The 26,357-nt window shown below is 39.7% G+C and overlaps 1 protein-coding gene across 9 annotated transcripts in view; it reads left to right on the plus strand.

Annotated features, from left to right (window-relative positions):
- Nucleotides 1-26,357, plus strand: part of CPEB3 (cytoplasmic polyadenylation element binding protein 3) — a 189,843-nt gene that overhangs the window by 117,783 nt on the left and 45,703 nt on the right. For all 9 annotated transcript variants that reach the window (XM_060642033.3, XM_060642027.3, XM_060642029.3 and 6 more), the window contains one exon: nt 23,082-23,200. In XM_060642033.3, the coding sequence (XP_060498016.1) occupies nt 23,082-23,200 (119 nt within the window). The remainder of the gene's footprint in view (nt 1-23,081; nt 23,201-26,357) is intronic.

Consider the following 26,357-nt stretch of genomic DNA (forward strand, 5'->3'; position numbering starts at 1 on the left):
AATCATCTCAATAGTCATTTATTGACTAATACATTTTTTTTTCTCATTGATTTGAAGCATTAGAAATAAGTGTTGATTGAAATATTATCTCTCTCTCTCTCTTTTTTTTTTTAAGTTTTTCATTTTGAGAGAGAGAGAAAGTATGAGCTGGGGAAGGGCAGAGAGAGAATCCCAAGCAGACTCCATGCTGTCAGCTCAGAGCCCAACATGAAGCTTGAACTCCCCAACTGTGAGATCATGACCTGAGCTGAAATCAAGAGCCAGACACTTAACCAGCTGAGCTACCCAGATACTCCTTGGAAGGCTCTCTCTTCTCTTTTTCAGTGGAATGCATTAAGTTTTTCTGGAATCACTCTGTCCAGTGTGATAGTCACTAGCCACATGTAGCTAATGAGGGCTTGAAATAGGACTAATTTGAATTGAGACATGCTATAAGTGTAAAATACACACTGGATTTTGAAGACTTAGTTTTATAAAAAAAAAAAAAAAGGTAAAAGATCTCATTAGCAATTTTGTTTTCATGTTAGAATAAGTTTTTGATATATTGGATTAAATAAAAAATATTAAAGTGAACTTCGCCAGTTTCTTTTTACCTTTTAAATGTAGATATTAGAAATTTTTGTTTTCTATTTTAAAGTTTATTTTGAGAGAGAGAGAGAGAGAGTGTGTGTGTGTGAGAGAGAGAGAGAGAGAGTGTGTGTGTGTGTGAGAGAGAGAGAGAGAGAGAGAGAGAGTGTGAGAGAGAGAGAGAGAGAGAGTGGAGGAAGGGGTGAGAGAATGGAAGAGAGAGAATCCCAAGCAAGCTCTGTGCTAACAGCCCAACTCGGGGCTTGAACCCATGAACCGTGAGTTCATGACCTGAACTGAAATCAGGAGTCAGACGTTTAACTGATTGAGCCACCCAGGAGACCCTAGAAACAAAATTTGGTTTTAATTAATTAATTTATTAATTACACCCAAGTTAGCATATAGTGCAACAATGATTTCATGAGTGGATTCCTTAATACCTCTTACCCATTTAGCCCATCTCCCCTCCAGCAACCCTCTGTTTGTTCTCTGTATTTAAGAGTCTCTTATGTTTTTTCTCTTTCCCTGTTTTTATATTATTTTTGCTTCCCTTCCTTTATGTTCATCTGTTTTGTATCTTAAATTCCTTATATGTGTGAAGTCATATGATATTATTTGTCTTTCTCTGGCTAATTTCGCTTAGCCTAATACCCTCTAGTTCCATCCACGTAGTTGCAAATGGCAAGATTTCATTCTTTTTGAGTGCCGAGCAATACTCTATTGTATATATATATACCACATCTTCTTTATCCATTCATCCATTGGTGGACATTTGAGCTCTTTCCATACTTTAGCTTTTGTCGACAGTACTGCCTTAAACATTGGGGTGCCTGTGCCCCTTTGAAACAGCACACCTGTATCCCTTGGATAAATACCTAGTAGTGCAATTGCTGGGTCGTAGGGTAGTTCTATTTTTAACTTTTTGAGGAACCTCATACTATTTTCCAGAGTGGCTGCACCAGCTTGCATTCCCACCAGCAGTGCAAAAGAGATCCTCTTTCTCCGCATCCTCGGCAACATCCGTTGGTGCCTGAGTTTTTAATTTTAGTCATTCTGACTGGTGTGAGGTGATTATCTCATTGTAGTTTCGATTTGTATTTCCCTGATGATGACTGATGTTGAGCATTTTTTCATGTGTCTGTGAGCCATCTGGATGTCTTCTTTGGAGAAGTGTCTATTCATGTCTTTTGTCCATTTCTTCACTGGATTGTTTGTTTTTTTGGGTGTTGAGTTTGATAAGTTCTTTATAGATTTTGGATACTAACCCTTTATCTGATATGTTGTTTGCAAATACCTTCTCCCATTCTGTCGGTTGCCTTTTAGTTTTGCTGATTGTTTCCTTTGCTGTGCAGAAGAAGCTTTTTATTTTGATGAGGTCCCAGTAGTTCACTTTTGCTTTTATTTCCCTTGCCTTTGGAGACATGTTGAGTAAGAAATTGCTGGGGCCGAGGTCAAAGAGGTTTTTGCTTGCTTTCTCCTCTAGCATTTTGATGTCTTCCTGTCTTACATTTAGGTCTTTAATCCATTTTGAGTTTCTTTTTGTGTATGGTGTAAGAAAGTGGTCCAGGTCCATTTTTCTGTATGTTGCTGTCCAGTTTTCCCAGCACCATTTGCTGAAGAGACCGTCTTTATTCCATTGGATATTCTTTCCTGCTTTGTCAAAGCCATGTGTTGGCCATATGTTTGTGGGTGCCCCTAGAAAATTTTAAATTACATATGCAACTCATATTTCTATTGGAAATCACCTCCCTAAAACAAGGATCAGTAAACTACCTGTTTTTATATGGCCTGTAAGCTAAGGATGGTTTTTATGTTTTTAAAGGTTATAAAAACACACATGCAAGAATATGTAGCAGAGACCATATGTGGTCCTCAAATCCCTTTGAAGAAAGTTTGTTGACTCCTGCTCTAAAATAGTTTAGGGAGCTACTCATTTCGCTTCTGAGACGTCCAGTGACAAAAGAGGCAGCCTATATATTTTAAAGGAAGTCTGTATAGATATTAAATTTTGCTTTTCAGCTGAGTCAAATGCTTCCCTGAAATCTTTACCTACTGGTTAATTGTGTGCCATAAAGTAAAATATACTTGGTCCTTTAAGTACCAAGTCATTATTGTACCATTTGTCTCTTGGTACTTAAAGGACTATGAGTTTCTCTTTAAGTCTTCTCTTTTGAAAGATAAATATTTTCACTTCTCTCAGTAATACCTTATGTCTAGTGGTTTCTGTATCACCATTTTTCTCATCTGCCTTTTTTGTATATGTGTCATGTTTACAATATCCTACTTAAATTTGTTATGGAGAATTGAAGAGAGAACATTTGGGTTGGTCTGGGCAGTACAAAGTTTAGTAGTTTTATTAATTCCATGGTTTTTGATGCTATTCCTGTATAATAGCATATTAATAAAGAACTATGGAACATTAAATCTGGTGCCTTTATTCTACACCAGAGGTTGAGTGTTGAGATAGGCTGGTGACATCTAGGGGTCTCCCAATTCTGATCTGCAAGCTTGCATAGCAGATTGCCTTTCATGTGATTAGGGGTTAGGAAGACAAATAATTATTATACTGTTGGCTCCTGTTGTATTTTGCTTTCAGCTGAAATCTGAAGGTTGACCTGTTTTGAGAGGACCTAAAGAAATTTGATGTTATTCCAAGATTGAAGTAACTTTGAGAATCCATGTCCGTTACTTTGAATGTTGGGAACATCTAAGGAGTTCACCCCTACTATTCTTTTTTTTTTTTTAATGTATGTTTATATTTATTTTGAGAGACAGTACTAGTGGGGGTGGGACAGAGAGAATCTCAAGCAGGTTCTGCACTGTCAGAGCAGAGCCTGATGCAGGGCTTGATCCCATGGACTGTGAGATCATGACCTGAGCTGAAATCAAGAGTCAGAAGCTTAACTGACTGAGCCACCCAGGTGCCCTTCACCCCAACTGTTCTGTGCCTTCTTAATAATGCCCCCTTGTGCTATTTCTCCTTTTCCTTAAATTCCTTAGGTTTTAATTCAGATCCATGCCTTTTTGTTAATGCCCTTCATGCTGAGTGTACTTTTCTTTAGGTTGCCCTAGGTTGGCCATTACGTACAGTTTGTTTGGCTATACGTTTTGGTTTGTGTGTAAGTAGAAAGCAAAATATAAACCATCTATTGAACCCTTCAGCGTTTCTCTCAGAAAGTATATGCCTAATGAAATACATATTCATTCATCTGGCAGGTTTACCTGTAAAGATATGCAGTAGGGTTTGTAAAACCATAACCATTTCAGTGGACTGTGGAGAGCTTAAAATCCATGTAGAGAAACAGTGTCCAGGCACATCAGTTGTCCTCTTAAGTATTGTCTGGCCAACACAATAGGAGGTAATGGAGTCTGGGGCTCTCTCCAGCACACAGACCACCAAGGTATTTGATCAGCCATTTGAGGATATGCAAAGTCCTGTGGATCGCTTTGTGTGTAGGCCACAGCAGATAATTCCTTGTTGTTCTCTAGAGCACCACTGAGAACATGAAAGGTGGAGGAAGGCATGGAAGTCAGAATATGTGTTTTCATATTTGGTCTCAGACCTTATAACTTGTAATCCTGTGGGGAAAATAAGAAATTAGTCAACTAATTACAAAAATAAACACAATTATAAACTGTAATAGTTCTGTAAAGGAAAAATAACGAGTACAGTGACTCTAAAAAGTGGGCCTCAATTTAGAGGAGGGATGTAGAGAAAGCTTCTCTGAGAAGATGACAGCTAAACAGATCTGAAAATTGAGTACTTAGTCACAAAGTTAGGGAAGCCGTTTCCCGAGTGGAAGAGTACCATATGGGAAAGACTGAGTATGAAAGGGCTTTAGTACCTTTGAATAAACGAAGTGTGGTTGGAGTGTTAAAAAAGAGAAAATGATGTAAAAGAAAGAGCCTCAAAACAGAAGGATTTATTTTTCTTCCCTAAATTGACTTCATCCCCACAGAGAGCGGACACGAAGGCATTTGTGTGGTGTTTGTCTTTGGGGTGGAGGAAGAATGGAATTGAAATATCAGTTTAAAGTACTTTCAAATAGCTGTTGATAAAATGGAAGTAAAATCTTGCTTTGTGTTTTCTACATTTAGTTCTTGATGATGAAAAGAAATCCAACGCTAGTCAAATTATTGAGGAAAAGTTTTCTGAGATCATCTTTGCATACTTTTTAGGTCTGCATTAGCAAAGTTGAAATTGTGAAGTCTGGAAAGAGAGGTTCTTCCATATCTTAGGGCATGAACCAAATCCCACATTCATACAGAATTGTAATAAATGACATTTATGTTTATAATAGCTTGGCTACAGGTAATTTGAAGACAGTTATTGAAAAAGAATGGCAAAAGAACAGAATAAATGCAAACAGAGGGCTTAGGTCCTGATGCACATGATTATGCAGCATTCGGAATATCAATCCATCAAATATTTGTTGCTTGTCAATCTGTGGAAGAGTCTATATTTGGCCTTATAGGGGATCTAGAGAAGATTGCAGTTTCCTGGAGGAAACATGGAAACAACGGATATGAAATATTAAGTCATGGTAAAGAACATGGGTTCTAGAACTAGATTTGTTGGACTCTTCTACATATTAGTTGTACGACCCATAGGCATGCTGTTTAACCTTTCTGTGCCTTAGTTTCATCACTTGGTAAAAGAGGGATAATGATAGTACCTATTTCAGAAGGTCATGATGGGGATTAAAATGAGTACGTAAGTCCATGTGGAGTGACTAAAGCATTCTCTGCATACAGTAGATATTATGAATGATACTGTAATTTTTTTTAAATACAGATCAATGTATGGTTAATGACAAGTGAGCAAAAAATACTCTCTGCATGCAGAAGAGAAGCAGATTGCTGTGGGCTGTACAAGACCTTGATCTTCAAAACTAGGCAGGAAAAGAATAGGCAGGAATTGCAGGGGGCTGGAATTATGATAATTAGGATGGCAACTCTTTACTAAGGGCTTGCTATGAGCAAGGCATTGGGTTACAATTTTCTAAATTATATTTAATCTTCCCAACTGCACAAGGTAGGCACCTTAGTGTTCCCATTTTATATAGAAGAAGAAACAGATTTAGAAGAGGGCAGTTTGTCCATGGTCATGTGTTAAGTGACAACAAGTTAGCCTCAGAGCCCAGCGCTCTTAAATATTGCACTCTACTATTCTCATTTGGGAATAAGGACAGCCCAGAGGTAGGCAGCAGGCTTAATTAAGGCAGGATTATGTGGTAGCTTGACTGCCAAGCCTAGGACTTAGACTGAGTAACCAGTGATGAAGAATACAGGCTCTGGAGCAAGCTGCCTGCTTTGGATTCCTGTTCGCCTACTTGCCATATATGTGTCTGGGCTGGTTATTTTCCTAATTCTCTACTTTAAAAAAAAACCCTACAAAATGGAAATAATAATAGTATCTAATTCTGTTTTGAGGATTAAATAAGAAAATGCACGTAGAATACTTCCATATTACCCAGATATTGAAGTCTTTTTTTTTTTTTTAAAGCAAGGGAGAGGTTAGGATATTTTTCTTCAGTTTTGGTGTTTAGCCAGGGTCAGAAAAACTATTTAGGAATTTCCTGTAATCTAGCTTATAAGAAGTAATAAGGACCACAAAGACCCAAGATATTAGCATGGAGGTATTACTGGATTGGTGGCAGTAAGAGACCGGTGGGAGTGATCAGGATGGTGGCAAACTTGATGTTAGGGTTGTGTTAAAATTTCTTCCACTGAATGGGGGTATTATAGTTCTCTTGAATGTAGGGGAGTCAATTGAGAGAAAACTAGTTTGGTGTGGTGATGATTTGACTAAAGACACATAGAGTTTGGTATGTCCTCACATCTGATCTGAGAGGAAATTACTAGTGGGCAGTGAGATTGCAGTTACATAGTTTGGGAAAAGAGACTGGCACTGGGGGCACACATCTCTTGAGAGTCATCTTTTTGGAGAGGAGGGAGAAGATGAAAAACAGGTAATACGTAAATGTTGTTAGGAACCAGAAGGAAGAAGAGAACACATCAGGAGAGACCTGGGTGAATGAAGTACTAGGAGTATGTCTGTGGCCATGGAGGCGAAGGAAAGAAGCTTCAAGAAAGAACATCAGCATCATTAGCTATTGCAGGGTTACTAAGAAGACCTCCATGGACTAGAAATAAGTGTGGGCCTCTTGTCAAGTACATGATCATAGGAATTCCTATTGTTATCTTAATTCTAGGTCTTAGTATACATTGTAATGAAGTAGGAAAACCAGAGCAAAGCAATCTAGTTTGTACTGAACAAGTGTTACCTTTATAAGAATAATCCTGCTTCCCCAGCAGAACCAACCGCCATCATTTTTTGTTTCCTTCCAGTCTCTCTCTATTCATACATATCCTTTTTTGTGGGCGGTGGGGGGGGGGGGGGGGTGTAATTGTAGCAAAGATCCAGTTTTCTATCCTCCTTCTTCCCTGCCATGTTACTACATAATTTTCATATTTTTCAAGAGTCTGCCTTACCTATTGTTATACCATAGTTTACTTGCTTATTGGTCATTTAGGCTATTAGAAATAATGCTCCTGTTAATATGTCCTTGTATGTGGCTTTTTCTTTCATAGTGTTTTCTTTAGGATAGATTGGCCGAAGCTTAACTGGAGTTAAAGAAATGAAAATCTTAATGACTCCAGATTCCATATCACATGGCTTCCCAAAGCAAATTTCCCTATGTAGTTTATACTAATTTGGACATCTGCAGCCCCACTTTTGTTTACTTCTAAGTTAGATAGATGGTACGTTACAGTTGTGGACTTACCTTTTGCCTGTATGTTTGGAATATAATGGACTCCTGCAGAAGCCAGAAACCACATTGGTATGAATCTTCTACTGGAAGCATTTAAACCTTTCCTCTCAGGTCTCATCTGTTGAATATTGGTCATCATCTATGGTTCTCTCCCTTACCCACTCTGACTGACTTCTTTGCTGTTCCTTGAGGCCCACTCAGGTCCCTCAGGGCTTTAGTACTTTCTTCTGTCTGAAACTGTCTTTTCCCAGATTTCTGAATGGGCTATTCACCTCCTCCCTTAGACCTCTACTCAAATGTCACCTTAACAGAAGTATCTTTCCTGATTTCCTTATCTAAAATAGAAGTCTTTTTATATTCTATCTTCTATCTTCTTGCTCTCTTTCCCTCTTACCTTCATTTTATTTATTTTTTACTTTATTTTATTTTTCTTCAAAGTGCTTATCATGACCTGGAAAACTTATGTGTTTTTCTGTCTGTTTTCTGGATCAGAATGTAATTTTTATGAGAGTAAGGTGTTTTTATGTTTTGTTCACTGCTCTATGCCCAGTACCTTGCATACCTGCCTCAGTAGCTGGCCCTTAGATATTTGTTAAATGAATGAATTTTATCTTTGCAAATGATGAGCTCACTCCTAGAGTACTAGAGCAGAAGTCTATCACCTTTTAGAACTGGGAAGTTCCCTAAAGATCATTTTAATACAATCTTCATTTTAAAATGAGATTCGAAGAGGTGAGGTGTCTTTTCCTAAGAGTGCACAGCTGTTATCAGACAGACTTGGACCTAGCAGACCAATAATTCATGCTGTTTTATCTGGTGAATTATAAAGGAAATAGTTTTTATTTGTTTGACTAGTATGTATCATGTGTGGGAAAGGAACATTGGTTTAAACTTGGACTTTATAAATTCTAAGATTTAAACATAATTGATAAAGTATGCTGTTATTTACAAGACTGGATTTTATATAAAAATTAGCAACGTAAGTTGTATGACCCATGAAATAGTTTCACAGCTACTTAAAAATGAAAGTGCTGCTTGGCTTTTTCCTGAATTCTTCTGTTCTGTTGGTCACACTCACATAACGGTATTTCCAAGATCTGGTTTAGGCTGATGCTGTAGCTAGGAGCATGGGATTACATCCCGTATAGCTTAACCATGGGAGTCTGCCCCTTGGGTGATGCCACACCATTACTGCACATAGGTGCACTGCTTTGTAATTGAGTTCTTTGACTACAAAGGTCAGAGGTTCTCTTGTACTACGTCAAATTAGGGATGTGGTGAAAGCCGCAGAATAGAAGCTGTGCTAGAACCAGGTATCATGGAGGTGTCATGCTAGGGAGTCAAACAGTGGGAGCTATTAATTCTTCGTTGTTCATATTCTGCCATTATCATGACTCAGCTTTTCTCTGCATGTGTGCTCGTCTCAGATTGTACTTCCAGTGGGAAAACTGTTTTTATATTTCTAGTAGAATTCCAGAAAGAGGGAATCTGATTGGCCCAGTTCATTTTTTAACACCTAGGTGTGACATAGGCCATCCTAAAGACAGTGGCCATAGAGTCCTTGACTGCTTAATAAAGAAACAGCTTAGTTCTGCTTCTGTGAACGTCACTGCTAGGAAGATAAGTTGGGCATGAAAAGATTTTATGATGATAAAAGGCTCTTCCTGGGAGAATAGCCCATGTCCAAAGTTGCTGTCACTAGAGCTACAAAAAATTGTCTGCCTACCCTGAGCCTTCTACCCTTCGTTTTATACTACTAAGCAGCTGCTCTTGATAACACTAGTAGTCTCCTCTTGCAGTGGGACTGGGGCCAGGGAGAAGAGCTGGCATCTCCTGGGCAGTGAGTACAGCTGCAGTACCACTGTTTACAGAGACTTCTGGGACAAAGGTGAGGACAGCAGCCAGCTGCAGATGTTGGACAGGAGATTAGCCACGTGGCTCTAAAACTGTGTTCACAAGTTGGTGATGCTGGCAGTGGAGTGCAGGAGGCTGTCCCAGCCCAGCTGGGCAGCCAGTTTCAGTTCTGGCAGTCCAGGAACACAGGATTCAGGTGCACAGCAGGGTGAAGGGGAACAGTAACAGGCATGCAGATTTATGCAAGAATGACACATACCTTTCAATCTGCTGATTCCTGCCCACCTTGAATAAAGCGTGTATTTCTGAGTGGCTGTTTTTTCTGGTGATCATCATGTATTTCTTCTGCACTGGCCAGGCTGGCTTGACTGCTGGTTCTAGGGACCAGGTCATGCAGTAATGGAAGGGTATACAATACCAGCATGGTTTGTGAACCTGGCACAAGCCAGGCCACATGGGTTTCAGATTAGCTTTTCTGCAGCCAGCTAAAGAGATACTGTTTGAAGAACAGGAAAGAAGACTCTACTTTAAATGGACAAAAATAAATCATTGTGAAGCTGTATAGGCTGGATTCATGGCATCTATTTCTTTGTCCTTCAGTTTATCTAAATCTGGCTTTGGAAAGGAAAGTTTTCGAACTTCACATTTTTTTCCCTTGTAGTATAACTTGAATGGAAATAAGTCAGTGTTGTTTTAGGCCCGTATTCCAAGTTTTTCCACCTTCTGAGTTACATAAACTGATCCAAGTTAGGAAACGAAAGGGTTTTAGCCTGTACTTAACCTTTTGCAGTTTGTAAGCTTTTGAGTAATACTTTGCCTTTTTTTTTTTTTTAAAGCAGATCCTAGCTTATAATACCCATACTCTTTAGTGAATTCCGTATTTTAATATTTAATTGATTGAATTTCATTCTCAGGAAGGATTTTCTTATAAAATCGTGGAAACTGTACTGCAGGGCAGCAAGAGTGGGCTTTTTGTTTTGTTTTGTCTTGTTTAGACAACAGGCAGTATCCTATTATTGCTTTTAAAATCTTAGCCCACGCTCAGTTTAAACTGTTTTATTAAACACCTATCTCTTTTGCATTGTATTGAAGGTGAATAGTAAGAGTCTTTGATTTCAAAGCAGTTATAGTTTGAGGGACTGTATAGAAAGGAGTAGGCAGGGGAACCTGGGTGGCTCAGCCAGTAAAACATCGACTTCGGCTCAGGTCATGATCTCATGGCTCATGAGTTCGAGCCCTGCATCAGGCTCTGTGCTGACAACTCAGAGCCTAGAGCCTGCTTCGGATTCTGTATCTCCCTTTCTCTGCCCCTCCCCCGCTGTGTAAGGAGACAAAGCCTGAGCAGCCATATAAATAACAGAACCATCTTGTGCTCTGTCACAAACAGTATCTGTTGTGCCAAGTCCAGGCAGAGGTGCTAGGAAAGGGGCGGGGCGCACGGGAAGATGCTTGTTGAGCTCAGAGAAGCCAAAAACACCCCTGTTGAGAACTTTGTTTGGAAGAGAGTAGCTTTCAGGAACTGAAATGGAAGGCACGAAGTTGACAGGCTGAGGCTGAGTGAATGTTTTAGCAAAGGGTGTAGATTGGGACAGAACTTGTTGACAGGAATTGGATGAGCAAGTGAGACCAAGAGAGGATAGGTTAGTTGAAAAGGTTTGGAGGGGCGCCTGGGTGGCTCATTGGTTAAGTGTCAGACTTCAGCTCAGGTAATGATTTCATGGTTCCTGGGTTCAAGCTCCACGTCTGGCTCGAGATCTGTGCTGACAGCTCAGCCTGGAGCCTGCTTCAGATTCTTTGTCTCCCCTCTCTCTGCCCCTCCCCCACTCACGCTCTGTCTCTCAAGAAAATGAATAAACGTTAAAAAAATTTAATTTAAAAAAAAAAGAAGAAAAGGTTTGGAATGGGAAACTGAGAGGATCTGGTAAAAAAATTTGAAAGCTGAGAACAAAGACTTGGGTTGTCTTTTAAAATAAAACGGAAGCTTTACTCAAGTCTTCCGTCTTGAGAGGGAGAAATGGTGGCAAAGAGAAAACCTATTGGCAGCAGCATCAGGAACTCACCAGAGGATTATTAAGGTACGCGGAGGAGGGGAAATTAGATTGTCAAAGTTCAAGCCCTCTACAAGCAGGGTTGGGCCAAAGCTTCATCTATAGGGAAGTGCCTAGACTAAAAGTTGTCTGATGCTGAATGAGGGAGAGTAACAAGCAGTGGGTCAAGAGCTGGGGGTTTGTGGACTCAGATGTGGGCCGCAGTTACTGGCTATATGACACTGAGCTAGTTATTTAATCTCTGAGCCTCAGTTTACTCATCTGAATGATACTCATTGGGTTATTAAATGGATTGTGTGAAGTCTACATACACACCGACACAGTACTTAGGCTTAATAGGTGTTAAATTATATTAGTGTCCTTCCCCCAGATAAAAATGTAATGCTCAGTAATAATAAAACCACCTGACTAGTTTGACCAGTTTCCTCCCACATCCCCAGTCTGGTCTCTGTTTTCATGGTCAGGTGCTTGTTAGAACTGACTGTGACTAGAATTGACAGACCAGCAGACTTCACAAGGACCTCTTTATGTAGGAAATGTGAGGTTATGTAAACAGAGCAGGTTTTAAGCCCAAATGCCCCAGGTCACTGCCCTGGAACTAAGAACATAGGAAGTAGATTGCCAATTTTCAACTCTCAGATGGTTCTACCCATCAAACTTGTTTTCTTGTTCATTCCCACCTGCCCCTATCCCTGCCTGCCAAGCCAGAAATCCACAAAGAAACATTTACTAGTGCAATAGAAAACACAAAACAGGCTAGACCCAAAATGTTTGAGCTTCAGCCTTGTATAGTAAATATAGTCAAAGAAATATGTTTAGTTCTGAATCCACGGGAAATGTTCAGGAATCCAAGGACTTGGGCAGTATCTGCAGAGTCATCTCTACATCTTTTTTTTTTTTTTTTAATGTCTTTTTTTTAATTGATTTCTGAGAGAGAGAGAGAGAGAGAAACATGAACTAGTGGGGGAGGGGCAGAGAGAGAGGGAGACACAGAATCTGAAGCAGACTCCAGGCTCTGAGCTGTCAGCACAGAGCCTGAGTCCAACTCAGGGCTTGAACCCAGAAACTGTGAGATCATGACCTGAGTCAAAGTCGGACACTCAACAGACTGAGCCACCCAAGTGCCCTTCTACATCTTAACTTAGGCTAATTCCTTCCCTTGGAATGTCCTCCATTTTTTCAACTATGTCATACCATCAAGATCTGCTACTACCTACAGAAACACTTCCCTGATTTCTCTATCCAGGTCTTCTTCACTGAAAGATACGTCTTCTTTCTATGAAGTCCAACTTCTACAAATACTTAAAAAAATACTTCTTAGAATCCTTAATGCATTGTTTCTAGATTAGAGTTCTCTATGTATTTATTCTTCATGACTTTCTTATACTAGCTTATTAATTCCTTGAGAACAAAGTCTTGCTTATGTCTGAAGTGCCTAGAGCACATAGTAAGTGTTCAGTAAATTTTGGAAATCAGATGTTTTCATCCAAGAGGGAAAATGAATGGGGAATACAGTTCAGAGACCTACAGTGTTCTCCAGGCAGCAGGCCGGGAGTTGGTGAGGTGCTTCAGCTCTTCCCACCCAGTGCCCTCAATCCTGTACTCTAATTAATGATCTCTAGTCTCTGTTTTCCAAATGAGCCAACACTTTGACCTTGTGTGCCTTGGCCTGCACTGTCCTGAACTTGGAATGCTCTTATTTCCAGGAAGACTAATTATCCTCCAGTTCATACGTGGCCTTTGTTCTATGGCTTTCCCTGATGTTTGGACACCTCTGCTCTATTTGTCTTTCATCAGTGTTCTGTAGGACAGACACACCCCCAACATAATACATTTCATGGTGTTCCTTAGTCATTTATTTATAGGTTGGAATTTTCTAGGACGGGGTTCTTCCTTGGCTTCTTTGTCTTTGTAGCTTCCTTGCCTAGCTTCATGCCTTATACCTCATAAATATTTTTGGTTCTATTGAATTGAATCCAAAGACAAAGACGCCTGAGGCAAACCAGGTAAGTCTTCTGACCTGATTGCCGAGGTTAGTAAGAATGTTTAGAACAGACTTCTGTGGCAAAAAGTGTCTGAACTCAGGCAGCTGTGGCTGGAAAGGTGCCCTTCAGGCCTGTCTAGGAAGGTCACAAGAAATCAGGGAGCCTGGATTCTGTGCAAGGAGAGATCTCTTTCTCATTCTGTGTGTGTGTGTGTGTGTGTGTGTGTGTGTGTGTGTGTGCGCGCACACGCGCGCCTGTGTGTGTGTCTGTTCAGACCATGGATCTTTCCTTCTGGGACTGATCTCACTTAATCAGAAACTGACTGTCCCTTGGTCAGCTGTTTTATGAATGTAGCAGTGGTTTGGGGCACTGCCCTACAAGCTGAAATTGTTTTTCCATTGCAGTTGATACTTGAAACATATAAATCACTAAGAGCGTTAGTTGATTTTAAGAACTGTTGGGTCTTTAAAAACACCCAAACAGCTCTTTAGAGAATGGGAGACTATATTACTGTCTTCCCCAGAAAGACCTTGTGATTTTTAATTTTTTCCCTACAAATTTTTATTTTAAAAAATTTCAAGCCTACAAAAAAGCTGTAAACTGTAGGAATAATGCAACAAACACCTATATAGGCTTCCTCTAGATTCACCAGTTGTCAGCATTTTGCCACATTTGCTTTCTCTTTTTTTCTCTTTCTGTGTGTATAGTTTTCATTTGGTTATAGACATCAAGACCTCTCACTCCTAAGTGCTTCTGCATATGTCTCCTGTAACAAGAAATATCCAGATTGTTCTAGTAATGTCCTTTAGAGCTGTTTTTTTATCCAAGATTCAAACATTTAGTCTTAACATCCAAATACAGTCTTCATTTAGTTGTCATATCTTTCTACTGTCTTTTAATTTATATAGTTCCCTAAGCTTTTTATCTTCTGTATCATTTGATGGATCAGTGTCAGATGTTTTATAGAATATCACTTAATTTGGAATTAATCTGATTGTTTCCTCATAATGAGATTCAGGTAAAACACTGTCAGCAGGAAGAGTATGTAGATGATGAGCTGCACTAAGAAGGACATAGTACAGGAGTACTTGTTAAGTCAGTTAACATAGTGCATGTTAAATCAGTTTGCCCTATTGTTGGTGATGTTAAGTTTGATCATTTGGTTAAGATGTTGTCTGCCAGATTCCTTCATTTCTTTTTTCTTTTCTTTTCTCTTCTTTTCTTCTCTTTTCTTTTCTTTTCTTTCTTTTCTTTTTCCTTTTCTTTGAGAGAGAGAGAGAGAGAGAGAGAGAGAGAGAGAGAGAATCTCAAGCAGGCTCTACACTCAATGCAAGCCCCAGCACAGGGCTCGATCCCATGTCCCTGGGATCATGACTTGAGCCAACATCAAGAGTTGGACACTCAACTCTCAGCCACCCAGACACTCCAGGATTCCTCCATTTTAAAAGTGCCTTTCCCTCCCTTTGCAAATACTGAATAATCTGTAAAATGATACTTTAAGAGTATGTTGAATATCTTGTATCCCTTCCCAAATTCACCCAGTGGTTTTAGAATCCACTGATGATTCTTGCTTAAGTCAATTATTACTGGGACGATGATATTCATTTTGTTAAAATCTTATTTAATTTAGTGAGATCTGCTCTTTAACTCCCTCAAGTACCTTCGTTCTAAATACACAACCTAAAAATACATTGAAAGCCAATAAGCATCTTTATTAAATATGACAATTTGACCTAAATAAAACTAAATCTAAACTTCTGATGATTTTGAAGTTCATCATTTCAATTCTTCTTAATATAGTTTTGTGGGCTTTATTTAGAGCAAATATATATGCATAGACCTTATATTTTAGGACTGAAGCACAGGTGACCACTTTCTGCTACTTTCTACCATTTCTGTGAAATGATCACTGTAACAAAGGTAACAATAAATACATAATAACTAGGCCAGTCCCTATTTGCTAATGATATTGAAATTTTTGCCTCATCATTTTTAGGTGAGACAGTATAATAGATAAAGATGGATAATGAAAAAAATGGATAAAAAAATATAATGGATTAAGAATGAGGACTGCAAAAGCTGATGTAGGTTTTAATTCCAAATTTAATCTCTAGGTTTTAATCTCTGAGGTATCCCTTAACCTCTTGGAGCTTCAGTTTCCTTGTCTGTAAAATGATAATAATAACACCTGTATTTACCTCATAGAATTACTGTGAGGATGAAAAGAGCTGACAGATGTAAAGTGTTTATTATTAGCAAAGTGCCTGGCGCACTGTAAGCACTTAGTAACTGGTGTTTGTGGTGGTGAAGTTGGTGGTGATTGTTATGGGGATCAAGTATAAAAAATTATAACATGAAAAATTATGTATTTAAGAGCTCAGAAAGCATTGTTTTTGACAGGTAGCCAAGAACATTTTGGAGGTTGTTATACTTAGTGTGTTCTCAGGTATTAAGAGAAAAATAATCTTTTAATTAAATTTGCCCTGCAAAAACCTGGCCAAATAAAATGGAATAATCCCAATTGAGTCCCCCCTCCCCCCACAACCCCATACCTGCCTGTTCCTCTTTATCCTGGAGAAGTGTGGTCAGTCCAGGCTTGTCCAAAAATCCCTCACTGTTGTACCCTTCCTCCCCCAACCTATTTGGCACCAATGGGAAAGGGAAAGCAAGCAATTTCCTGCCATCCATTCTGCCCAACCCAGAGTCATGATGCTGATAGTGCTAAGAATTCCTATTCCCTTGGAGCCCATAATTCCACCCACAGACTGGCTCTGAGTTGAGGACCTCCCATAGCTCACAACATCTCTGAAGCCCCGCCACACTCCTCAGGTATGTGGCAAACAAGACTGCTATTTCTGAAACTTGAGTTTTATGATCCTGTTATCTCTTACTGGCTCAGAGGGCAAGGGAGAACAGGAGAGCTAATAATTTTTTTGCCAAGCTTTTATATATATATATATATATATATATATATATATATATATATATATATATATATATATACCTTTCATACTAATAGAAGAACTTGCCAACAGTGACAGTTTGAGGAGCTTGATTTGTAGGCATAATAGGCTTTTATTTAAATTTTTTTTAATGTTTATTATGAGAGAGAAAGAGACAGAGTGTGAGTGGAGGAGGGGCAGAGCGAGAAGCAGATGCAGAACCTGAATCAGGCTCCAGTCTCTGAGCTGTCAGTACAGAGCCTGACATGGGGCTCAAACCCACCGACCGTGAGATCATGACCTGAGCCAAAGTCAGATACTTAACGAACTGAGCCACCCGGGTGCCCCAGATAGTCTTTTATTTAAAGAATGTATTAGACTCAGCAAATAATATCACATCTGATAATTCTGTCTCCTGGTGGAGATGGCTAGTGATATATGAAAGCAAAATATTCAGTCACTCTTATCCTTTGTTTATGGTAATGTTCAGCCTGTTATTCAAATAGCTTTAAAGTTTCTCTTTAGTATCTAGATTACTGCACTTTATTCACCAAACACTTGGAAATGCCCAGTGGAAAGTGCATATCATTAATTTGAACTCTAATTTTTATAACGAGATTGTATGCAAAACTCAGTTTTACATATCACACAAGTCACTGAAAATGCAGAAAAAGAAAAATTGACACTTGCACAATACCTGGTTTACAAAGTACCTTTATGTGTGTTATTTCATAACCTACAACATCTCTGTAAGATAATGAGGACAGACTTATTTTTTTTTTCATTTTACAGAGAAAAGAGCCAAGACTCAGAAAGTTTAAGTTGATTTTCAAGTTCATGGTTCGATCACTTGCTAGGTTACTTTGAACAACTTGCTTAATCACTCTGTGCAATTTCTTTAACTGTAAAACAACTAAAAGTAATGCCTACCTTATAGGATGTGTGTGATGATGAAAGAACGCACTCAGAATGGTGCCTGGTGCATAATAGATGCTCAATAAATGCTAGCTATTATTACACACAGCTAATAAATGTTAGGACTTAGATCTAAATCCAGACCTTCTGACTCCTAGTCCAGAACTCTTTTCATAGTACCATGTGGAATTTGACTTTTCGCAAATAATTGATTTAATTTTCATCTCACATTGACCTTGTTAGTCTAGAAGGAATCTTTTTCTACTTTGTTTGCTTTGACCTTAAACTTCTGAACATCAAAAGGGAAATATGTTTGAAGGATTCTTCATTCCTGATTTGTTTTTAATACTCTTGATTTCTGTTGTCGTCTGGGTTTGGTTGACCTTGAGGTGTCAGAAGGTGTTTTTAGTAGGTGAAGGTACTGTTCATGAGTGATTTGGGATGTCTCTGGTGAATTTTGTTTTGGTTAGAAAGCCCAAGGTAGGAAGTAGGGTTGAAGGAAATTGTTGAACTTGAGTCACACCGCTTTGTAATGCTAAGAGAATATTGTCGTTACTGCGAGTGGCAGCTTGCTGGTGAGGGAGTAGAGATGATTTATTATAAAAGCTGACTTGCTATAAAAGTTATCCTGAAGAAGTTGGTTAAATGTTATGGGCCACCGTTTGGGAAAGGAAAAGAAGCTGTTTGTAGATATTTTTCTCAGTAATAATATTTGTGGTAGGCTTTTACTTGCAACTCCTCATTGTTTATACTCTAATGCTAATGGTGACATTTATGGCTGTGAGAGAGGCATGACTGAAGATCTGCCCACTTTTGTGGTAGCTACTCAGCTGCTATGAAGAGACACTCCCTCTCCTCTGATGCCCAAGCTGAGATCCGTGCAGGATTTGATGTGGAAGATTTCAGAGGGTGTACAGTGATGTGCCAGAAAAATGCGGTCAGCCTGGTGGCCTTCTGGTGGCAAGGAGCTGGAGAAAGCCTCAGCTCAGTGAGCATGCCCCATCCCCAGGCCTTTTTGATATGCCTGTGCATAACGTACACAGATGGGGCCCTCTCCAAGAACAAGATAGCCTGTGTGCCTCTCAGGACCTTTGTGGACCATCTGTACCAGGATTTCACATGGTGAGCCAGGAGGTTTGAGAGGACATGCTGAGACCTCCTCTTTATGATTTGCATTTTTTAACCCACTCATCTCTAATATTCACTTTGGCAAGTGGAATTAATGTTCTCACATTAAATGAAAACACTGAATTTTTAATAGATTCCTTGGGGCTTGGTGATAGTTTGATACTGTTTCCAACAGAGAAAAGATATGAAGAAATGATATTTTTTTCTAGTTTGCAGTTAGGTTTTATTTTTCTTGCCTAGCCACCTGCTGAATCCTCTGACCCATCTAGCCTGGGAGCAGAGCCCAGAAAACAGCTCTGGGTCCTATCACTTAGGCAGCCTCCCTGTTGTATCTACATACCCACTCCCATGGGCTTGGTGCTGTCCCCTGTGCGCTGGCTTCAGCCAGTTGCATTGGCCACTCTTGGTGTGCCAGGTAGTGGTTGATCTGTTTCCTCTGTGTTTGCTTAGATGGTAGTGATTGACCTTTTTGTGCTGTATTCGCTTGGATACTTTGTGTAGTTTCCCAAAGAATTGGGAAAAAAGATTTTTTAAAAAGTACCCATTATTCATTATCTATTGCTACTGTCATTAGGTGCTGCCCGGGACTCCCAAGAGCTTTGCTTCTAGGCCAGTTGATTAACATCTTTGTTTGATGTGTGAGAATCTTCTGAATTTGGAAGTTCTTATCCTTCTCTACCATTTACACCTTTCTGGCACCAGAGTAGAAACATATTGGTGATGGTTTTTTTGTTTTGGTTTGGTTTGTTTTTTTTTGTTTTGTTTTGTTCTTTTTTTTTTTTTTTTTGAGATCAGTAGCAGGGCTGGGAGTGGAGGTGACAGCTGAGAGACTTAGCAAAGCTAGAGGGGTTGCAGAGAGGCCAAATAGTTGGATACTCAAGCTTAGACTAGCTCATGATGGGCCTTTGCTCAGCTGCCATTCATGAATGCCAGCATGGCAGCAGATGCTAGAATTGGTCCCTTGAACGTCTGTTAATCTCTTTGAAGTCTTTGCTGATTCTCTCAAGTCAGAGTCCTTGCTCCTCTGGGCTACCATGGCACTTTTTGTTCCCACGTATCTCCTTCAGCTTTGTAGCAAATAGTTAATTGCCTAAATGTCTGTTTCTTCTACCACATAAGTCTCTTGACAGTAGGAACCTACTCTCTTCCATCTCACTTTTCTCCTAAGCCATAGATTGTATCCTACTTGTAATAGTTGCTCAGTAAATCTTACTGAATCAAAGTGAACAAACTGTCTCTGTGGAAGTTCTGCAGCTAGTATCCATGTTTATTTTATACTCTGTCATGAGATAGGAGTGTATCCTTGGAGAAAGAAAGCATCATCATCAGAAATAACATGTAAATATACATGTAAATATAACACGTAAATAACCCTACGTTATTATTGGGCCTTTTGGGGGAGGCAGCTTTTGTTGGGCTATAATTCACACACCATACAGTTCCCCCATTTAACTTGTAAAATTCAGTGGTTTTCCGTATGTTCACAGAGTTATGCCACCATCACCACAATCAATCTTAGAAAATATTCATCATCCCCAAAAGAAACCCTGTACCTATTCCCTCTAGTCCTTTAGCCCTAGACAACCATTAATCTATTTTTTGTCTCCATAGATTTGCCTATTCTGGACATTTTATATAAATGGAATCATACGATATTTGTGCCTACCTTTTCACTTGGCATAATATTTTCAAGGTATCTCCATGTTGTAGCATGTGTCAAACCTAAAGCTTGGTGGAAGTTAGAGGGCAGGTGATGCTTGTTTTTTGACTAGTGGTTGTGGCTCAGGCCAGTGATGAGTCTGCCTGCTCTCAGAGGACCAGATCTATAGGTATACTATGCAGATATTGTGGGTTCAGTTTCAGACCACCACAATGAAGCAAATATTTCAATAAAGTGAATGAAATGAATTTTTTAGTATCTCAGTGCATATAAAAGTTATGTTTATACTGTAGTCTGTTAAGTGTGCAATAGCATTATGTCTAAAAATCTGCATGCCTTAATTAAAAATGACTATTGCTAAAAAAAAAAAAAAATGCTAACCATCATCTGAGCTTTCTGTGAATTGTAATTTTTTTTGGTGGAGAATCTTGACTCAGTGTTCATGGCTTCTGACAGACCAGGGTGGTGGTTGCTAAAGGTTGGTATGGCTTTGGAAATTTCTTAAAATAAGACAACTTTGTCACACCAAAACAAATGATTTCTCTGTGGCACACAATACTGTTTGATAGCATTTGACCCACAGTAAAGCTTCTTTCAAAATTGGGGTCAGTGCTCTCAAACTCTGCCTCTGCTTTTATCAGCTAAGTTTATGTAATATTCTAAATCTTTTGTTATCATTTCCACAATCTTCACAGCATTTTTACCAGAAATAGATTCCATCTCAAGAAACCATTTTGTTGTTGTTGTTGTTCACCCATGAGAAACAACTCCTCATCTGTTATGGTTGTATCATGAGATTACAGCCATTTAGTTACATCTTCTGGCTTCACTTCTAGTTCTCTTGCTGTTTCTACCACGTCTGCAGTTACTTCCTCCACTGAAGTCCTCAGCCTCTCAAAGTCATCCATAAGGGTTGGGCTCAACTTCTTCCAAACTTCTGTCATGGTGATATTTTGACCTCTTCCCATGGATCATGAATATTCTTAATCACATCTAGAATGGTGGATCCTTTCCAGAGGTTTTCCAGTTTGCTTTGCCCAGATCCATCAGAGGAATCGCTGGCAGCTACAGCCTTATGAAATGTATTTCTTAAATAATAAGACTTGGAGCACACCTGGCTGACTCATTCGGGGATGCATGTAACTCTTGATCTTGGGGTTGAGTTTGAGCCCCTCATTGGGTGTAGAGATTACTTAAAAAAACAAAAACAAAAATAAAAAATAAAAACAAACAAGGAACAAACTTAAAAAAATAATAATAAGACTAGAAAGTTGGGGGTGCCTGGGTGGCTCAGTTGGTTGAACGTCCCACTTCAGCTCAGGTCATGATCTCGAGGTTCACGAATTCGAGCCCCACATCGGGCTCTGGGATGACTGCTCAGAGCCTGGAGCCTGCTTTGGATGCTGTGTCTCTCCCTCTCTCTGCCCCTCCCCTGCTCACACTCTGTCTCTCTCTCAAAAATAAACAAACATTTAAAAAAAAAAAAAAAAAAAAGACTTGAAAGTTGAAATGGCTTCTTGATCCATGGGCTGCAGAATGGACATTGTGTTAGCAGGCATGAAAACAATATTCATTTCATATTACATCTCCATCAGCGCTCTTAGGTGACCAAGTGCATTGTCAATGGGCAGTAACATTTTGAAGGGAATCTGTTTTTCTGAGCAGTAGGTCAACAGTGGGCCTAACATTTCAATAAGCTATATTGTAAACAGATGTGCTGTGAACTAGGCTTTATTGTTCCTGTATTATAGAGCACAGGCAGAGTAGATCTAGCATGATTCTTAAGGCCTGTAGGATTTTCACAATGGTCAATGAGCATTGACTTCAACTTAAAGTCACCAACTGCATTAACCCCTAACAAGAGAGTGAGTCTGTCCTTTGAAGCTTTGAAGCTTGGCGTTGAAGCTTTGCTATGAAAGTCCTAGATTGCATCTTCTTCCAGTAGAAGACTGTTTCGTCTACATTGAAAAACCTGTTTTTTAGTGTAGCCCCCTTCATGAATTAACCTTAGCTAGATCTTCTGGATAACTTCTGCAGCTTCTACATCAGCACTTGCTGTTTTACCTTGCACTTTTATGTTATGGAGACAGCTTCTTTCTTTAAACCTCATGAACCAACCTCTGCTAGCTTCCACCTTTTCTCCTGCAGCTTCCTCACCTCTCTCAGTCTTCATGGAATTGTAGAGAGTTAGGGCCTTGCTCTGGATGGGGCTTTGGTTGAAGAGAAAGTTGTGGCTGCTCTGATCTTCCATCCAAACCACTAGAACTTTCTTCATATCAACCATAAAGCTGTTTTGCTTTCTTATCATTCATGTGTTCACTGGAGTAGCACTTTTAATTTCCTTCAAGAACTTTTCCTTTGCACTGCAACTTGGCTAACTGGCTCAAGAGCCTAACCTGTGGCCCCTCTCATCTTTCAACATGTCTTCTGCACTGTGCTGAATCATTTCTAGTTGCTGATTTAAAGTAAGAGACGTGCAACCCTTCCTTTCACTTCGAGGCAACTATAGGTTTATTAGTTGGCCTGATTTCAGGGGATTGAAATTATGTTTGTGTCTCACGGAACAGGGAAGCCCAAGGAAAGGGAGAGATACAGTGGAATGGCTGGTCAGTGGAGCAGTCAGAATACACACAGTATTTAAGTTCTCTGTCTTCTATGGTCCTAGTTGATGGCATCCCAAAACAATCATGATAATAAATCAAAGATCCCTGATCACAGATCACCATGACCAATATAATAATAATGATGAAAAAGTTTGAAATATTGTGAGAATTACCAAAATGTGACACAGTGACACAAAGTAAGCACATGCTTTTGGGAGAATGGCTTCCATAGACTTAATTGACTTAGGGTTGCCACAGGCCTTTAATTTGTAAAACAAACAAACAAAAAACTCAGTATCTGCAGAGCACAATAAAGTAAAGCTCAATAAAATTAGGTATGCTTGTATTTCATGGAAATTCCATAGAGGAGTTCTGAACTTGCTTCTCTGAGCAATTATAAGAATTGAGACCACGTCAGTGAGTACCTAATCCAATGCCCGGCATATGAGGGTCTCAATGACTGTTACTTCCCTGTGTCCCATTTCAGGTTCTTGGATTCTAGTAAGAATCTGCCGAAGTGAAACAACAGATAAATTTTTATTTGATACTTTGAGTTTAATTTACTGATTTTTCCCTCTATCCTTTTGTTTTTGTCCTCCCAAGGCTATGCCTTTCTGCTGTTCCAGGAGGAGAGCTCAGTGCAAGCGTTGATAGATGCCTGCCTGGAAGAAGACGGGAAACTGTACCTGTGTGTGTCAAGCCCCACCATCAAGGATAAGCCAGTAAGTAATATGTAGCCAGCTGTTGCTTTTCCAGAGCACATATGCATTTGGAATAGCTGAGCGCCTCCTTTTTGTAATGGGAATGCTGGTAACTAGGATTCTCTTACCCGGGGTGACCTTGCTATGCAATAGAGCTGGACTATTGTTGATGAGAAGCTAATAACAAATTACTCAGTATTTCATTTTATACCTTTGGGACTGCGTGTAAACAAATGTGTCCTTGTCTTTCCCTTTACAGCTCTTTTAAGCTAATTCCTATTCAGTAACTCTGAATTGAAGTAAACAATGCTCTAAGCGGTTTTGGCAACTGGCTTCTGTCATTTTTCAGATCAAGGACAGGAGTAATTTATTATTTTTTTTAAAAAAGATCATAATTGGCAATGTTTATGCCCCTCTGAATGCAAGGCATTGTGAGTGGTACCTACAACTGGCTTACCTAGAGCTTACACTCTAAAATGGATAGCTACAAACAGGGTGGGAGAGGGAGGGGCAAGGACAGAGAACATGAACCCCAGACCATAAACAAATGTACACTTATACAGAGTTCATGGTTAAGAGGTTGTGGTTTCTGAGCCAAAGCATGTGAGTAAGTCATTGGGTAAGAGATGAAGACTGCCTACTTTCTCCTGACAGGGGTTATCAGTGAAGAAGGGGCAAGGCTGTATTCAGAACAACAAAAAAAGAAATTGGTTAGCATGGCAGATAGAGGATTGAGGGAATTCGGAAGGGGATGAGTGTGTGTCAAGAGCTGGTGCTAGGAGTGGGAAATAGAGTAAAAATTGTGATGTGGACCAAGGGACCGAGGCAGGAATCTCTCCCGGGGCTTGCAGCGTCCCCTGTTAGACTTACACCAGATGTGGGGCTTGCTTGGCAGTTAAGTTTATTCTCAGAAATGTGCATGGGGAAAGAGTTGGGGTCAGAAGTAGAAGTCTTCTAAAAAAATTTTTTTTATGTCTTATCTTTTATATTTGAGAGAGAGACAGAGAGACAGCAAGCAGGGGAGGGGCAGAGACAGAGATAGAATCTGAAGCAGGCTCCAGGCTCTAAGCTGTTAGCACAGAGCCCGCCCGACGCTGGGCTCAAACTCACAAACCGTGAGATCATGACCTGAGCCAAAGTCGGACGCTTAACCAACTGAGCCACCCAGGTGCCCCCAGAAGTAGAAGTCTTGACTCTAGCATTTAAATTATCTGCTTGGTTCAGAATAAGTCACCTAATCCTTGCAGGATCTTAGTTTCCTTATCTATAAAATGGCAGGAATAATGGTTTCTCTCTGCGATGTTGAGCAGCTCAGATAAGAGGAAAATGAATGTGAAAGCACTTGGTACTTGTGCAGATGTAACCGGATGATGCTGTTAGAGCTGTATGGTGCTATAGTCAGGAGAGTAAGATTAGAGCTTATTACATAGTAACATCTACTGAAAAGAATGGTGGCATCTAGAGCAGGGTTTATAGTTGGCTGCAGAAGAATGGCGCTGGGACTTGTCCACCTATAAGGGGGAGACTGCAGCATGGAAAGCAGAGGAGTTACAAAGAAAGGAGATATTGGGTTATAGAATAATCGATGCAGAAGAAGAAGCAAGGATTTTAGCAAGTGTGACAGTGCCACCATGTATTTCACATTCTGGGGCCATTACCAAATTTTTATAGCAGTTAGCAGACTTGGATAGAGTAGCTATGCAGTTGGGGAAAAAGAGTAGGGAAACTTTGCTAACTTCGGTCTTAATTTAAGCTGAGGAAAGGCTGTGTACACTGTGACTAGAATAGGAGGGTGTAGTGTTTCCTCTGAACACATAATGAGAAAGCTGGAGTAACATTTCTAAATCTCTTTGGAATAGTGTGAGATTAGAAAGACCGATCCCAACTTGGCAGAGTCAGATGTCTGAAAGGTAAATGGTTAACCTCCAGAGAGCCTCTGCCACCATAAGAGAGGATTAGAAATAGATTTATACATTTAAAAAAAAAAAAAAGAAAGCAGAGTGATAGAGATCCACATGAAGATAGTTACGCCCAAAGTAGACTAAGAAGCTGTTGAATTGAGGGGAGGAGACCAGAGATGAGCAGATGAGCTTGTGTACCTTGGAAGTATCATGTCACTTGCTCTGTGGGAAAAGGAGGCTAATACGCCTTCTCAGGGCATGCCTTCACCAGGACTGGACATCTCTTGAGAAGGGAATGAGCAGTGGTGGTTGCAGATGGAGGTGGTATGTTGATTGTTTTCCCTCCAAATACATTTATTACCCTGAGCATGAAGGACTTTTGAAAAATAATTAGTGTAACTATCTGTTTTGGAAATGTTTATGGGGAAACTAACTTTCACTGTTTGTGTTTCTGAAAATTTCTGCCTTATTGCAGTTTTCATTTTCTGAACTCAAGTGAAACAGTTTTATTGGAGCTTGGTGAATTCTGAATGGTGGCTGCTGATTACGTATTTCTTTAACCCAGGCATACTCAGAATTTCCAGCATAAACAATTTGAATAAAACTCAGGATGGGAAACAGAAAAGTCCCCAAATACCTATAATTCTAATGAACTGGATCCCATTTTGGGTTCCAGCTCTTTTGGCTCCATTTTTGAAACCTTCTCTTTGTTGGCTTTAGCTCCACATCTATCACTCCCAGCCTCATTTGGCCACACTTCCCCACCCAGGTTTCAGTACATTCCACCTCGTTTTGGATGCTCCCACAGAAAGTGAGAGCTGGGTTGAACTATTGGGAGTAAATGAGGACCTTGGCAATAACTCAAGGTAAAGTCAACCTTTGGAACTCATTCACCAAACCTTCTGAGCTATGGCTTTTTCTACTTCTTGGCTTGGCTACTTTTCAGGATCCTAGTGCCCTCATTCTGTTATTTAGTTCTCTCTGATCCTCTCTGGAGTTCTCCTTGGAAATACACAATGTTCCAGAATGACCTCACAGATTTTCTATCCATTTGACATTCTCCCTTATTCTGTTCCCCCAGATCAAACCCCCTTTACCTTTGTGTGGATTAGGTTAATCAGATTGTTTTCCTAATACAGAGCCTGATAGCAAGGTTCCCTCTCACCTTTCTAAGATTGTGTTTGTTTTTTAACTCAACAAATCCCAAATCAGTGGATTCCAGATAGTATTAGGAGGTATTTTTGGTCAGTGATTACCTTTCATTAAATAACTCTACT

This window comes from Panthera onca, chromosome D2 (genome assembly GCF_046562875.1).
Source record: "Panthera onca isolate mPanOnc1 chromosome D2, mPanOnc1 haplotype 2, whole genome shotgun sequence".
NCBI classification, from domain to species: domain Eukaryota; kingdom Metazoa; phylum Chordata; class Mammalia; order Carnivora; family Felidae; genus Panthera; species Panthera onca.